The following is a 15,698-nucleotide window of genomic DNA, read 5'->3' as shown; positions in this document are numbered from 1 at the left end:
CAACCTCTGAGGGTGCCTACCTTAGATGCAGGTGAAACATCAGGAGACAATGTTTCTGGAACATAGCCACACAGCCCGGAAAAAAAAAACCTTAGTGATTCTAGTGATTCCGGCCATGAAAGCCTTCGACAATACTCAGATGGAACGGTTATGATAGTTTTTGGATTCAGAAGGGGAAATTCCTGTGAAACTAAAGGTCTTTATGATCTTAGGTTTTGTAGGGTCATAAAGCCATGTGCTCAAGACTAAAAGGGAGGGAGACTTTGGGCGCTTGCCTTGGCTCGCCTCCCTCTGCTTTCTTCTTCTCCCGCATCCTCCCTCTCTGCTGCTGACGCCTTTCTTCCTTTCAGGGCCAAAAAAGCTCTGTCCTGACTCAATTCTTTTTGGCCAGAATAATCCCGTCCCACTTCCTGCCCGTGGCTCCAAACGTTTCACAATTTCCCTCTCTCTGCCCTTTCTTTTTTTGGTCAAGTTCCTTGGAAAAGGTTCACTGTGTTTTGAAACTGATCTCACATTTGTGTTGTGAGCCTTTCGTTGTCCCCTCCAGCCATTCTTTCTACAACGTCCAGCTTCTTGCTCCAACACAATTTGCATTATGTCAAGTTGGGACCTTTCCTGAGGGCTTTGGACATTGCCGAAAGGAGAATATGAGGACTGACTGATTTCACCCTTTCACTTTTTCTGCTCATAATGGACTCCAGATTCCTGAGTTTTCTTCGGAAGATGCTGGCAATGTCTATCAACTCTTCCATAAACGGTACCATCTGGGTCTCTGTTCCTGGGAATTAAGGACATCAAAACCATTCAACAGGTGAGGTGCAAATTGGTACTGTTTTATCCAGCAATGTATTGAAAGCCAGTTGTCAATATTTCAATTTGCTGATCTCTATCAAGTTTTCCTGCTAAGTTTAGCTACAGATCTCCCATTTGCTGCCCTTGTCCCGATAAGGATATTTTGTCAGAAGCTCTTCTTGTGTTGTCAAAGGCTTTCATGGCCAGAATCACTGGGTTGCTGTGAGTTTTCCAGGCTGTATGGCCACGTCCCAGAAGCATTCTGTCCTGATGTTTTGCCCACATCCTCAGAAATTGTGACCTCTGAGGATGCCTGCCATAGATGTGGGCAGAACGTCAGGAGAGAATGCTTTTGGAACATGACCATACAGCCTGTAAAACCCACAGCAACCCTCTTCTTATAACTGTAATTCAAAGTTGTGTGGGGTAGTTTGATATTGATTGAGCCAACAAGAACCATTAGCTTTGTAAAAGACCTGATCCTGTCGGAGAATGAAACTGTTCAAAACAACTGTTTATATAACAGGATCTGCTTGGAAGTTTGGCTATATAGACTCGTGATGATTTGTGTGCCTTTCATCACAATTCTCTCCCGTGAAAATTAGTTCAGATGATTGAATCAGCTGCTTCCCTCCTGACTATAGCTGTGTTAAATCAAGACAGCAACAAACAGCCTCATAATAACAAGAGTAGAAATAGCCATTTAGATTTTCCCCAGTTGTCAAAAGGGATCTCTATTCCCATGTTCCGTGGTCTGTGAGTATTGGCTTAAATGGTTATATGCTGAGTTGGCTATTGATTTCTATGCTGGATCTGAGAAGAATTGTGTCTAAAGCAGGCATGGGCAAACTTTGGCCCTCCAGGTGTTTTGGACTTCAACTCCCACAATTCCGAATTGTGGGAGTTGAAGTCCAAAACACCTGGAGGGCCAAAGTTTGCCCATGCCTAGCCCTAAACTGATATTGGATTGTATTTGTGTTTTTCTTTAAAGCGAGTGAGCTTTGAATCACAGGTTCAAAGAATCAGTGGTACAATTAATTGTGAGCTAAATGCAGGAAGCAGTTAAAATATTCTGCAAAATGAGTGCAATCTTGCACTTTGAGATTTTAAACTTACAGCAGGAAGCTTTTATGTTACTCGGTTTGATTTTGGAAAGTTTGCTTTAGAAAGTAGAAGCATGCACCTCCCCTGTTGCTTCTGGCAATTAAGATACCTTGAGGCACCTGAAGGTTCATCTGTTGTTGTTTTGTACTAGATGCTGGTTGTGTGGGAACAGAGAAGGGGATGCATTGACAAAAACAGGACCAAATGAGTCTCAAATTGACCACTTAGTATTATAATATGGTACATAATCCTTTCTTGAGGTCTCCTGGCACTAAAGAAATGGTCAGTAGTGACAAACGAGCCTCTCTGCAAGATGGTTTGGCTACCTACCATTGTTGATATTTCTCTGTAATATCCATAAGGTTTCCATAGTCGACCTTGTTGAATCTAGGCATCTAATTTGAATATTATGCAAGATATTCTCTTTAGGCAATTATACCATGATCAAAATGAGTCCATATTTTGCTTTATTTATTTGTATATCACTTGTTTACTTTTGGTTTAATTTTTAAAACCTAATAATAATAATAATAATAATAATAATAATAATAATGCTTTTTTAATACCCCGCCACCATCTCCCCAAGGGGACTCGGGGAGGCTTACATGAGGCCAAGCCCAGCAATACAATAAAACAATATACAACAAGAACACAATATACAACAAGAACACAGCAAAAATAAAAGAAAATAAAAATACAAGAACCAATATAATGTACACATCAAACAATATAAAATCAGAACATTTGAGCACAGAAAATTGATCACAGTGGGCAAGGTCAGTTGCAGAAGATTATTTTTTTAAAACACTGGGTGAGAGAGCAGCAGCAGCAACAACAACAACAACAACAATGGTTGAGTCTCCCTTGTCCAGAAATCAGAAATGCTCCCAATACCCCAAGCCTTTTGCCACCAGCCGGCTGAGTTTTGTAGTTCAGAACAGTAAATATGGGATAATCACCATAACCCATAATGGGAACCCCAGTGGCACAATGGGTTAAACATTTGTGCCGGCAGGACTGAAGACCGACATGTTGGAGGTTTGAATCCTGGAAGAACGCAGATGAGCTCCCTCGGTCAGCTCCAGCTCCCCATGCGGGGACATGAGAGAAGCCTCTCACAAGTATGGTAAAACATCATAACATCTGGGCGTTCCCTGGGCAACATCCTTGCAGATGGCCAATTCTCTCACACCAGGAGAGACTTGCAGTTTCTCAAGTTGCTCCTGACACACACATACACACACATGTAAAGAAAACATAACCCATCATTGTCTGGGACACTGGGCTATCAGAAACGGAAAATGAGTGGTAGGAATAAGATTTGTTAGAGCTTTATTGTATTGTGCATGGAAGAAATAACTCCGGAGCAAAGAAGTATGCCTCATGCACACTTATATTACTCAGAAAATAATATAGCAAACTAGATTTCAGAAGTATTGCATTTATGAATAGCAGAAATAAATCGTCCAAATAGCTCCAGTGACTGCAGAATTATTATTTCTATTATGACATCTTTCTGAAATGTTCCACCCAAGTAAATAAGAGGTCTTCTTCAAAAATTCCACATTGCTTCAGCAACATTTTGAAAAGGTAAGGAAGCTATTTACCAGCAGAACATATTTAGAGAGGCCAGTAATCAAGATATTTTTCAGTAGTATCAAAATGATAATGTCTGGTAAAAATAATAGAATCATAGTATTGGAAGAGATCACATGGGCCATCTAGGCCAACCCCCTGCTATGCAGGAAAAGCACATTCAAAGCACCCCCATCAGATGGTCATCCATCCTCTGCTTAAAAGCCTTCAAGGAAGGAACCTCCACCACATTCCAAGGCAGAGAGTTCCACTGCTGAACAGCTCTTATGGTCAGGAATGTCTTCCTAGTGTTCAGGTCAAATCTTCTATTTGAAATGAGATACTGCACTGTTTATTTGATCTTTATTTGATTTATTTGATCTTTAGTTGTGGAAATTCAATTAAGGAAACTGTTAACATGCATAAAATAATTTAATCTTTATTTTGAATCATATGTTTACTGAGCAAATAGTACTGTATACTAAGCCATTTTTAATAATGTACTTAATTTTCTTACAGAAGACCCGGTCTTTCCAAAATGATTTCAAATAAAACGTTATATGTTTTGCTCTGGCTCTCGATAGTAATTCGGATATCCTATTTAGCAGGCGAGTTTAATCTTTTTTTATCCCTTTTTTATCATTGTTGTACTCCTACGTTAACTTGCTTGGAAGAAAATTTTGCTGGAAATCAGTGGCATTTACATTTAACTAAGTACTGATAGAAACAAGTAGAAGTAAACATGCCACTTACCTCTCTTAGAGTGAGAATAAGCAAACATTTAAAGCATTCTATTTTTTCTTGGTTAATAGGCTTTCAAAAATGAATAAGGTATAGTGGTTTGAATATTGGGCTATGACTCTTGAGATGAGGATTTGAATCTCTGCTCAGCCATGAAAACCCACTGAGGCTGGGTCTACACTGTAATCAAATGCCATTTCAGAATGCAGATTAACTACATTAAACTGGATTATATGGCAGCGTAGACTCATATAATCCAATTAATCTGCATCCTGATACTGTGATGTATAGCAGCGTAGACCCAGCCTTCACGACCTTGGATAAGTAAAATTCTCAGCTTGTGAGAGAAAAACTCTCAGCTTGCCAAGAAAACTCTGCGATTGGCTCACCTCAAATAGCATTCAGATTGTGGTTTGGGAGGTAGGGTTTCTTTTGGTATCGTGGCAATGATGATAGAGTTAAATTCCTCTTTTTTAAATAATGTTGATATTAGATGTGAAATTAGTAATTTGGGTTGGATGTCATTTGTATGCAGATGATATCCAGCTCTATCACACTTTTTCACCTCCTACTAAGGAGGCTGTTCAGGTCCTGAATCAGTGCTTGGCAGCTGTGATGGTCTGGATGAGGGCTAAGACATTGAAACTGAAACCAGACAAGACAGAGATCTTCCTGGTCAGTCGTAAGGCCGAACAGGGCATAGAGTTACAGCCTGTGCTGGATGGGGGTTACACTCCCCCTGAAGACACAGGTTCACAGCTTGGGGGTGATCCTAGATTTATCGCTGAGCTTGGAAACCCAGGTCTTGGCAGTGGCTAGGGGAGCTTTTGCACAATTAAAGTTTGTGCACCAGCTGCACCCATACCTTGGGAAATCTGACTTGACCACGGTGGTCTATGCTCTTTTTACATCCCGAATTAATTACTGCAATGCACTCTATGTGGGGTTGCCTCTGAAGATGGCTCAAAGCTTCAGTTAGTCCAACGGACAGCAGCCAGGTTGCTCACTGGAGTGGGGTACTGGAATCACACAACCCTCCCGTGTTACGCCAGCTCTACTGGCTGCGAGCCTGCTACTGAGCACAATTAAAAATGCTGGCTTTAGCCTATAAAACCCTAAACCAGTGGCTCTCAACCTTCCTAATGCCGTGACCCCTTAATACGGTTCCTCATGTTGTGGTAATCCCCCAACCATAATATTATTTTTATTGCTACTTCAAAACTATAGTTTTGCTACTGTTATGAATTATAACGTAAATATCTGATTTGTAGGATATGTTTTCATTCACTGGACCAAATTCGGCACAAATACCCAATACACCTAAATTTGAATACTGGTGGGGTTGGAGGGGATTGCTTTTGCCATTGGGAGTTGTAGTTGCTGGGATTTATAGTTAACATACAATCAAAGAGCATTCTGAACACCACCAGTGATGGAACTGAACCAAACTTGGCACACAGAACTCCCATGGCCAACAGAAAATACTGGAAGGGTTTGGTGGGCATTGACCTTGAGTTTGGGAGTTGTAGTTCATCAGATAGCACTGTGGACTCAAACAATGATGGATCTGGACCAAACTTGGGCATATTTGGGCTCAATATGCCCAAATATGAACACTGGTGGAGTTTGGAGAAAATAGACCTTGACATTTGGAAGTTGTAGTTACTGGGATTTATAGTCCACCTACAATTATAGAGCATTCTGAACCCCACCAACGATAGAATTGGGCCAAACTTCCCACACAGAAACCCCACGAACAACAGTAAACACTGTTCTCAGATGGTCTTTGGCGACCCCTCTGACACTCACTCATGACCCCTTTGGGGGTCCCGACCCCCAGGTTGAGAAACACTGCCCTAAACAGTTCCGGACCAGTTTACCTGTCTGAACGTATCTCCCTCTACGAACCATCAAGGACATTAAGATCATCGGGAGGCCCTGCTCTCGGTCCCACAACCTTTGCAAGTGCGACTGGTGGGGACGAGAGACAGGTTCTTCTTAGTGGTGGCTCCTTGGCTGTGGAGCTCCCTCCCCAATGAAATAATGTCTGCCCCCTCCCTCTTGGCCTTTCGTAAACAACTTAAAACCTTGCTGTGGGATCAGTAGATGTAGCAACTATGAAGAGACTGATTTTATGTGACTGGCAATGGACTGATCTTTGACTATGTTTCTGAACTGGCAGAACTTTTAAATTCAATGTTATAACTGTTTTAATTGCTGTTTTAATTGTAACTATGCATTTTAATGTATGTGTTTGGCATCTAATGGTTGCCTGTTGTAAAGCCGCCCTGAGTTCCCTTTCGGGAGTGAGAAGGACAGGGTACAAATGCGCAAAATAAATAACTAAGTAGGCAGTTCTTATAAAATGCAAGTATTATTTGTGTGTAATGATGTCATGGTGGAACATTAGTGATGAGTGGCAAGATTTTAATTGCTGTCATTTTTTTCAGATGTGAAATTAGTAATGAGAAGTTAGTAACATAACTGAAAGCCATTCCTCTTTTACCAGTTTGCACAAAGGATTCCAGACAACAGAAGCCTGAACGTTTGACCTGCATTTTTTTCTACTCCGAAAGCTCCAACTATACTCTTACTTGCAACTGGACTACTGGAGTAGAAGCACCTGTTGGAAGAACTTACACTCTCACAAGAAGAAAGTAAGCATTAAATGGTTGGGTTTAATTGAATATAGAGTTGAATACATAAAGTAGCTTGTTTTACAAATGTGGGTACTGTTCAATTATTCCGGCAGAGGCCAAAAGGGGGCGCTAGACAGAGAAGGATAGTCCATTTTACCGGGAAGGGGGGGGGGGGGGGAGAGAGTTGGAGGAGGAAAACAATTTCCCCCATTTTCTCTGGTTATTCCCCCCACCCCTTCCCATGTCATAAATGAAGGTTGTTTCCATGATGGCAATATGGGCGGGGGGAATAACGGGAAAACAGTTTTACTCCTTTAACCCCTGGGTGCACCCCACAAAATGGATTATCCTTCTCTGTCTAGCGCCCCCTTTTGGCCTCTGCCTGGATAACGGATCAGTACCTAAATTTGCATTTTCATTGGCAAATGTAGCACATAGACTTGGTGATTACAAATATCTTGCTACCATGATCTCTTCTGGAAAAAAAATGCTGTACAATTATGAGTATTGAATTTGGTTTGATTCAAATAAATGTCTTCAAAGTCAAATGTCTGACATGAGGTTTTTTGCTTACCAGTTCGTTTGTTTTTTGTGTGTGTCAGGAGCGATTTGAGAAACTGCAAGTCGCTTCTGGTTTAAGAGAATTGGCCATCTGCAAGGATGTTGCCCAGGGGATGCCTTGATGTTTTACTATCCTGTGGCAGGTTTCTCTCATGTCTCATGAAGCTGGAGCTGACAGACTGGAGCTCACTCTGCTCCCCAGATTCGAAGCATTGACCTTTTGGTCAGCAGTTCTGCTGGCACAAGGGTTTAACCCATTGCACACTGGGTTACCAGTTAATTAGCAGAGACTGAAAGAGCTAATCATCAAGAACAAGCCATCAAGCAGGCAGATAAATCCTGCAACAAATTTTAATCCAGTTGTTTTCTTAATATCTGTTTGGACTATTTCAAATAGTATTGGCCAAGAGTCTGCTCATCTTCCCATTACATCCTGTCATATGCTAATAGGATTCTTCTCCATTCTACATGGAAGAGAGATCCAGACTGCATTTATATAAATAAAAATGTAATGTTCGTTTGCGAGATTAACATAACTCAAAAACCACTGGATGAATTGACACTAAACTTGGACACAATACACTTATCAGACGAACGAGTGACCATCACTCAAAAACACTGAAAAATGTAAAAACATAAAAAGCCAAAAAAGCAAAAAGACGCTACAGCACATGCACAAAAATGACTCCCTTGGCAAACAAAACACACAATAGCATATCCACACTCTCAACCAGACTACAGCTCCCAGCATCCCTTACACCAGGCCCTTTAGGAGAGGAGGATGATCCAAATTCACTGCTTCCAGGCTGCAAGATTTCTTATCCTTGGATTTCTTTGAGAGCATCCCAATTCCTGCATATTTCCAATTCTCTATTTCTGGAGTGCAACTCCCAGCAATCCTCCAGATAGCTAGATTAGATAGAGGTAGGTAGGTAGGTAGATAGATAGATAGATCAGGAGGACTGCTGGGAGTTGCAGTCCAAGGATAGGTAGAGGAGAAAGCAAGGGGAGAAAGAGGAAGGGAAAGAAAAGGTGGGGGAGAAGGAAGGGAAGAAGAAGAGAAGGAAGGAAGGGGAGGGAGAGAGAATGAAAGAAAAAGGAAGGAAGGAAGGAAGGAAGAAAGGAAAGAGGTAGGGAAGGAAGGACAGAAAGAAAGAAGAGAAAGAGGAAGGGAAGGTTGGCCACAGCAACGCATGGCTGATACAGCCATGAATAAATGAATAAAATCATGACCTCAGAAAGGTCAATAAAGTATTTGGACAAAAAGAATGAATAAAGAAAGGATTTATCTAAACATATCATTTCTAAACAATCACTACTAATCTCTGTGTGCAAGAGATATATAGGGTTCTGTGACCACGTTTTTTTTTGGGGGGGGGGGGTTTCAGTTGAAATTTGGCCAACAGAGTACAGACCAGTTAACTGAGGTGGCCTCACATTTGTACCATTGGGCATCAAGATGTGAGAGCAGGGCACTTCCACATTTCAGTTCCTGGTCAGCTGTATGCTAAGCCAGATGTGGAAAATCTCCTTGTTCATCTCCTATGGTGATGATTCTGGCAATTTTAAATGTATTAAGAACTGTGAAAGTGGTGCTTTGGAAGAGAGTCGGTAACAGGCATTTTTCTCTCCCTGTTGCAGAGCTAATGCATTTTAGGGGCAGAAGAAAGTATTTGGGTTATTTGGGGCCGTGGTAGCATAGTGGGTTAAACCACCAGCTGCAGAAAATCTTGCTGACTGGAAGGTTGGTTGTTCAAAGCCATGGGCTGGGGTGAGCTCTCACCATCAGCCCTAGCTTCTGCCTACCTATCAGTTTGAAAACAGTAATGTGTGTAGATCAATAGGTACCGCTTTGGTGGGGAGTTAAAAGGTGCCCATGCAGACATGCAGGCAATTTGATCAGGAAGACGTCCGCGGACAACAGGCTCCTTGGCATGGGAAATGGAGCAAGAGCACCTCCCCATGGCCGGAGTTGAGCACAGCCTCCAGATGCCGGAGATGAAAAGAGGGAAGCCTTTGCCTCTCTCTGTATACTGTCTGTCTTTGTTGTTGATTGTATAATGGCATTGAATGTTTGCCCTATATGCATTCTGTAATCCGCTCTGAGTCCCCTCGGTAAGGTAGAGCGGAATATAAATAAAGTATATTTATTTGTTCTCTCAGGTCAATAGTGTCCAAATCTTTAAAGGCAACATGTGAGCTACCAGTTAGGGGGAAAAAACCCCAAACAACAACAAAAAAGCAAACGCCTGAATGAAATTCTAATACATATTGTACGTAATGTTGTCATGACACATTTCTATCCATTATTTTCTACGCAGGAGAGAATCATTTGTTTTAAATGTTTTGTATTACAACCCATGGAATTTCAAAATGCTTAACTTTTATCATCACTGTTATTAATTAGCCTAAACATAAACATTTCAAACATTTTTTAAAAAAATTCAATTTACTAATTACTATTTTCTCTCATATTTTACAGCTATTATTGTGCTATTACGGATCGTTGTAGAAGCAGCAATGGCCAGTGTTCTTTATATGATGTTCCATATTCTGTTCCTTCTTATCTTGAGCTAAAGGCAGGATATCAAAAGGAAGAAATGAAGCCTCTTTATTTTAACCCGGAAGAGATATGTAAGTACTAAGGGTGGCATGCTTGGTTTTGTGTTGGGTCAGCCATTTTTTTTTTAAAAAAAGGAATCTTCCCTGGCAGAACTAAAGATATATGTGCAAAAAGGTTACTGAAGAACAAATATTTAGTTAAATGAATGCGTTATTCAGAAATTTGACAATTCTCAATTTACGCATCACGGCCATCACTAATCCCCTCTCTCATTCAGCTGATATGAAAGATAATACTTCTTTTGTCATGCTACTCCTCTATTCTGCCTTGATGAAACCACACCTGGAATACTGTGTCCAATTCTGGGCACCACAATTGAAGGGAGATGTTGACAAGCTGGAATGTGTCCAGAGGAGAGCGACTAAAATGATCAAGGGTCTGGAGAACAAGCCCTAGGAGGAGCGGCTTAAAGAGCTGGGCATGTTTAGCCTGAAGAAGAGAAGGCTGAGAGGAGACATGATAGCCATGTATAAATATGTGAGGGGAAGTAATAGGGAGGAGGGAGCAAGCTTGATTTCTGCACCCTGGAGACTAGGATGCGGAAAAATGCCTTCAAACTACAAGAAAGGAGATCCCATTTGAACATTAGGAAGAACTTCTGGACTGTGAGAACTGTTCAGCAGTGGAACTCTCTGCCCTGGAGTGTGGTGGAGGCTTCTTCTTTGGTGGCTTTTAAACACAAGCCTTTGAGAACGACCAGTTCTAGCCCAGCCCCAAACACTGTTGAATATGGCCTTATACTTCCTATTACCCCGGTCATCCCTCTAACAGGCCCTGGAAATGAGCAACCACAGACCCGTATCTGCTATTGCTGTTAGCCTGTTATAGCACTGTACTTAATTCCCGGTCCCCTCATGTTTTGAGTTTGCACTAGCCTTGGCCCAGCCTTTTTAATTGCTCTGAACAGGCAGGATTATTTTTAATATATATGTATTATTGTGATAATTTTATGTTTATGTTGTTTTGTTAATTTTATGTTATGCTGTTTACTCTGTATGTTTTGGTGATGTTGCTTGGAAACCGCCCTGAGTCCCCTCGGGGAGATAGCGCGGTATATAAATAAAGATTTGTTTATTTATTTAGGTTGGCAGAAGCTGGGGCTAACAGCGGGAGCTCGCGCTGCTCCCCGGATTCAAGCCTGTGACCTTTCGGTCAGCAAGTTCAGCAGCTCAGCAGTTTAACCCACTGCGCCACCAGGGGCTCCTTATAATTGATGCGGTTCTCAAATGTAGCTATTTAAGTTGTATGTGGAACAGTAACAAAACTTCTAGCTTCTTTTTTATTGCCTGATATGTAACACTTTCAGTCTGTATATGCTGCCCATGTCACTTTCCATCAGCCCTTAAACGACTATGCTTTTGGAGGGAAGGAGGCTGCATCAGCTGAAAGGTGGATTTGGGTGTGTGTGTTGGGAAAGAGGTGCCACAGTTCTGTCTACCAAAATGTCTTCTTTATTTAGCTATTAAAACTGTAGAAGTCGGTATTCAGTCTGATGGTGGTCCATGCCTTAGTCACCTCCAGATTAGACTACTGTAACGCACTCTATGTGGAGCTGCCCTTGAAAACAACCCGGAAATTTCAGTTAATTCAATGGGCGGCGGCCAGGCTGTTAACTGGTGCTCCTTACAGAGAGAGGTCAACCCTCCTGTTCAAGGAGCTCCATTGGCTGCCGTTCATTTTCCGGTCGCAATTCAAGGTGCAGGTGCTTACCTACAAAGCCCTAAACGGTTTTGGGACCCACCTACCTGCATGACCGCATCTCCGTATACGAACCCACACGATCTCTTTGTTCATCTGGTGAGGCCCTGCTCACTATCCCACTGGCATCGCAAGCGCGATTGGCGGGAACGAGGGACAGGGCCTTCTCGGTGGTGGCCCCATGACTCTGGAACTCCCTCCCCAAGGACATCAGGCACTCCCCAACACTGGCAGTCTTCAGAAGGAGCTTGAAAACATGGATGTTCCAGTGTGCCTTCCCAGATTAAGGAATCCCAAGCAATGTCCCTAATGCACTTTATGAGAGAGTTAGAATTGTCTGCACACCCTTTTATTTCCAAAATATTCATCCTACCTCACCTGGACATGCCCAGCATTTTTAGCATTTTAACCATTACATTTGGCCCTGCCACATGTTTTTAATAGTGTCGTGTTTTTGTTAATGTTCTGCTTTGTTATGAGTTATTTATTTTGCATTGTATTGTTGTTGTGTTTTTGCTAATGATGTACTTTGGGCTCGGCCTCTTGTAAGCCGCACCGAGTCCTGTGGGAGATGGTAGCAGGGTACAAATAAAGGTTTATTATTATTATTATTATTATTATTGCTCACTCACTTATTTGTCTGAGAAACTGACAATTGAGAAGCATGGCCTGGCTTGACCTCACTATCCTTGTTCCTACAGAGAAAAGAGTTGCTTGTAGCCCCCCTTTTTTGCAGTGCCCAAGAAAAATAAATTTAAAAGTCACTAAAATATAAACAATGTTCACCACACCTCTTATTTATTTCAGTAGAGCGTTCCTTGCTGCTGCCATTAGGTTAATGATACAGTTTAGCTTTTGAAAGCCTGAGAGTTCTTCCTTTCTCAATTCCAGTGAAACCCGGTCCTACTGAGATAAGTAAAGTAGAGCCAATTGCAGGGAAGAAGCAAATGCTAAGAGTTTCCTGGGAAAGACCTCGTAATACACCAGCAAGGGCTAAGCTAAAATGCCGAATTCACTACACAGCAACAACAAAAAATCACACTGTAAGTTGATTCTTATTGAAGTTGCAATTCATTTAGTTCATATAACTAATGGCAGGTTACATAATCTGCAGCAAATATTGTGACAAATTTCTGTGTCGTGTATTATAATAGTAGGTATATGTGTGCGTGTGTGTGCTATGCTTTGTAGTGAATTAATTTGTTAGTGGGTTTGTTCTGCCCAGGCCTGTAGCCAGGATTTCGTTTTGGGGGGGGGGGGGGGGGGGGGCTGATTTTTTTTCAGGGGGGGTCGAGGGGGCTGAGTTTCGGGGGGGGGGGGGGCTGAGTCTGAGTGAAAGAGGGTCTAGCCTAGCAAACCTTTTGTATCATTACCCCAATACCCCCATGCATATGGGATATATTGAGTATGGTGATCAGATCATGATATGAATAAACATAACAGTTTAAATAATGCACCAGTAAGGCCTTTTCGCGAACCACCATGAGAATTTGGGGGGGGGGGCTGAAGCCCCCCAAGCCCCCCCCCCCCAGCTACATGCCTGGTTCCGCCCCTTCTTGAAAGGCGTGGGGCAAAACCCACTATGACCGCTTTCTGGATGGTGAATCAGAAGTCCTGGGACTTCTAAAGGGGCCGTCCGCACAGCCATCTCGCGTTTTCCAGGCTGAATCAGACCTGGGAAATGTGAGAGGGCTCTAAGCCCAAACCCTGGCGCTTAGGAATGAATTGCCAGTAGAAGGGGGGGGGGGGCAGGAGCCATTTTTCTTCCCCCTTCTCCTGGTGCATTATACCTAAGTGCCAGGAGAGGGCAGGCAGAAGGCAAATGTCGGCCCCATAAGTAATTTTCTTTTTTAATGCTTGTTAAAGGGGTTTGGGGAAGGGGTGGGGGTTAACATGGGAGTGGGGGTTAACAACATGTGCAGAAAACGTGGGCTTTTTGGGTGGTGTGTGGACTACAGTACACCTTGACCTGTGTTTTTTAAACCTGGGTCGGCACAGAATTTTCCGCTGTGTAGAACTGCCCTCAGTGGAAACTTTGCAGGTTCAAGCATGTATAAATTCTATTAATTTAGTAAATCAACTCTGGCTGAGGCTAACAATTTGATAGAGGCCATGATCTTGCACTTAGCATCTATAAAGTTCATACATTGTGGGAATGTGCCTTCAAGTTATTTCTTTATTTACAGTATTTAAATTCTGCCCTTCTCACCTCACAGGGGACTCAAGGCAGATTACATATTATACATGGCAAATATTCAGTGCCATAGACACACAACATATATAGACAAACACAGAGGCAATTTAACATTGCAGCTCCATGAGGGTATGCTCGAATTCCAGCCACCGGGGGAGCTGTCGCTTCACGGTCCACTTGTGACACTGAGTCCTTGATGGAGTACTTCCTCATTCTTTCGCCCTCTGCTGGAGATTTTTATGGCATTGTAAATTAGTTAAATTAGCCTCCCCGCAGAAGTGGTACCTAAATTTCCTACTTGATAGATGCAACTGACTTTCGAGCTGCAAAGGTCGACAGCAAGCTAGACAAATGTTTGGGAGCTTACTCCCACCCAGGCTGGCTTTGAACTCATGACCTTTTGGTCAGTGGTGATTTAATGCAGCTGACCCATAGCCAACTGTGCCACAGCTATCGACTTATTGCAATCTCATAAATTTCATAGGGTTTTCCTTGGCAAGGTGTACTCAGAGGTGGGTTTCTTAGTTTCTTCCTCTGAAATATATGGTAGCCTACAGCATGTGGTATTCATTGGTGATCTCCTACCCAAGTACTAATCAGGGTATCCCACAATTCTTTGCAACCACTGTTTTCCACTTGAGCTGTATTGGGGCTAGGAAGATATTTGAATTTTTTGTATATGTATAGGAAATATTAATTTCTTTTCACTGTAATTTATGTTTTTAATAGTAAAACAGGGTTTTCTTCATTTTTAGGGCTATAAAAATATTGTGACAAATGTTGATGACAGGGGAGAGTACAGTCTCACTAATCTGTGGGATTTTACAAACTATACTGTTGTCATGCGGTGTACTCTTCTTTTATCAAGAGTCTGGAGTGAATGGAGTGCTAAGAAAACAGGAACAACAGAAGAACAAGGCAAGCAACAACTGGAATTTTAAACAACTGCTAATTTTCGAACAGCCTCAAGTCAAACTTTTCCATGAAGATTGTTTACACTTTTGTAAATGTTTCAGAAGGTTCACACAAAATAATGTCAGTTGCCATAGGTGACTTGAAGGCACATATACACATGCTGTGCAAGCTTTTATTGTCAGTTGATACAAAAAATTGTCAGTTGATACCCAAAGAATCAGGTATGTGTGCTTTTTGTTGCATTGACTATCTGCTTGCTGCTGAAACAGGATACCATCCAGCCAGAATCAGTGAAAGGCAGCAGTTGCTATCTTGGTGAGATTGTACAAATACACAATTCATGCATTGTTCCTTTTTAATTTTTAATTTTATTTTAATAGCTCCTTTGAAGGTAGACCTGTGGAGAATAATTAAATCTGATCAGTTCACCAATGACCGAACTGTACACCTTTTGTGGAAGGTAAATATAGTTCACTGGACACTTTGGAATGTTTATTTCTTTGGTTTAATATCTGGATGGAGAATGTACTTTACAGTTTTCTTTATTTCTCAGTATGTTTCATTTAAAAAACAGCACTCTTGTTCTGAAAAGTCATTAGTTTTTTATGAGTACTACAGCAGCAGCCCTAACTGGATAAGTAAAGGTAAAGGTTTCCCCTTGACATTAAGTCTAGTCGTGTCTGACTCTGGGGTGTGGTGCTCATTTCCATTTCTAAGCCAAAGAGCCAGTGTTGTTCATAGACACCTCCAATGTCATGTGGCCAGCATGACTGCATGGAGTGCTGTTGCCTTCCCATCTGAGCGGTACCTATTGATCTACTCACATTTGCATGTTTTTGAACTGCTAGGTTGGCAG

The 15,698-nt window shown here is 41.9% G+C and overlaps 1 protein-coding gene across 4 annotated transcripts in view; it reads left to right on the top strand.

The window, feature by feature from the left end:
• The first annotated feature begins 316 nt into the window (after positions 1-316).
• Positions 317-15,698, top strand: part of IL31RA (interleukin 31 receptor A) — a 32,151-nt gene continuing 16,769 nt past the window's right edge. For 2 of the 4 annotated variants that reach the window (XM_067464594.1, XM_067464593.1), the window contains exons 1-7: positions 1,481-1,548; positions 3,991-4,079; positions 6,722-6,869; positions 9,895-10,046; positions 12,625-12,776; positions 14,683-14,845; positions 15,223-15,302. In XM_067464594.1, the coding sequence (XP_067320695.1) occupies positions 1,535-1,548; positions 3,991-4,079; positions 6,722-6,869; positions 9,895-10,046; positions 12,625-12,776; positions 14,683-14,845; positions 15,223-15,302 (798 nt within the window). In that variant the 5' untranslated portion in view covers positions 1,481-1,534. Of the gene's footprint in view, positions 812-1,480; positions 1,549-3,990; positions 4,080-6,721; positions 6,870-9,894; positions 10,047-12,624; positions 12,777-14,682; positions 14,846-15,222; positions 15,303-15,698 lie in introns of those variants that run through there. The other 2 variants (XM_067464595.1, XM_060761501.2) reach the window with 2 other exon arrangements.

This window comes from Anolis sagrei, chromosome 2 (genome assembly GCF_037176765.1).
Source record: "Anolis sagrei isolate rAnoSag1 chromosome 2, rAnoSag1.mat, whole genome shotgun sequence".
NCBI lineage: Eukaryota > Metazoa > Chordata > Lepidosauria > Squamata > Dactyloidae > Anolis > Anolis sagrei.
The sequence above is the reverse complement of the archived record's forward strand: the minus strand, read 5'-3'. Positions and strand labels throughout refer to the sequence as shown.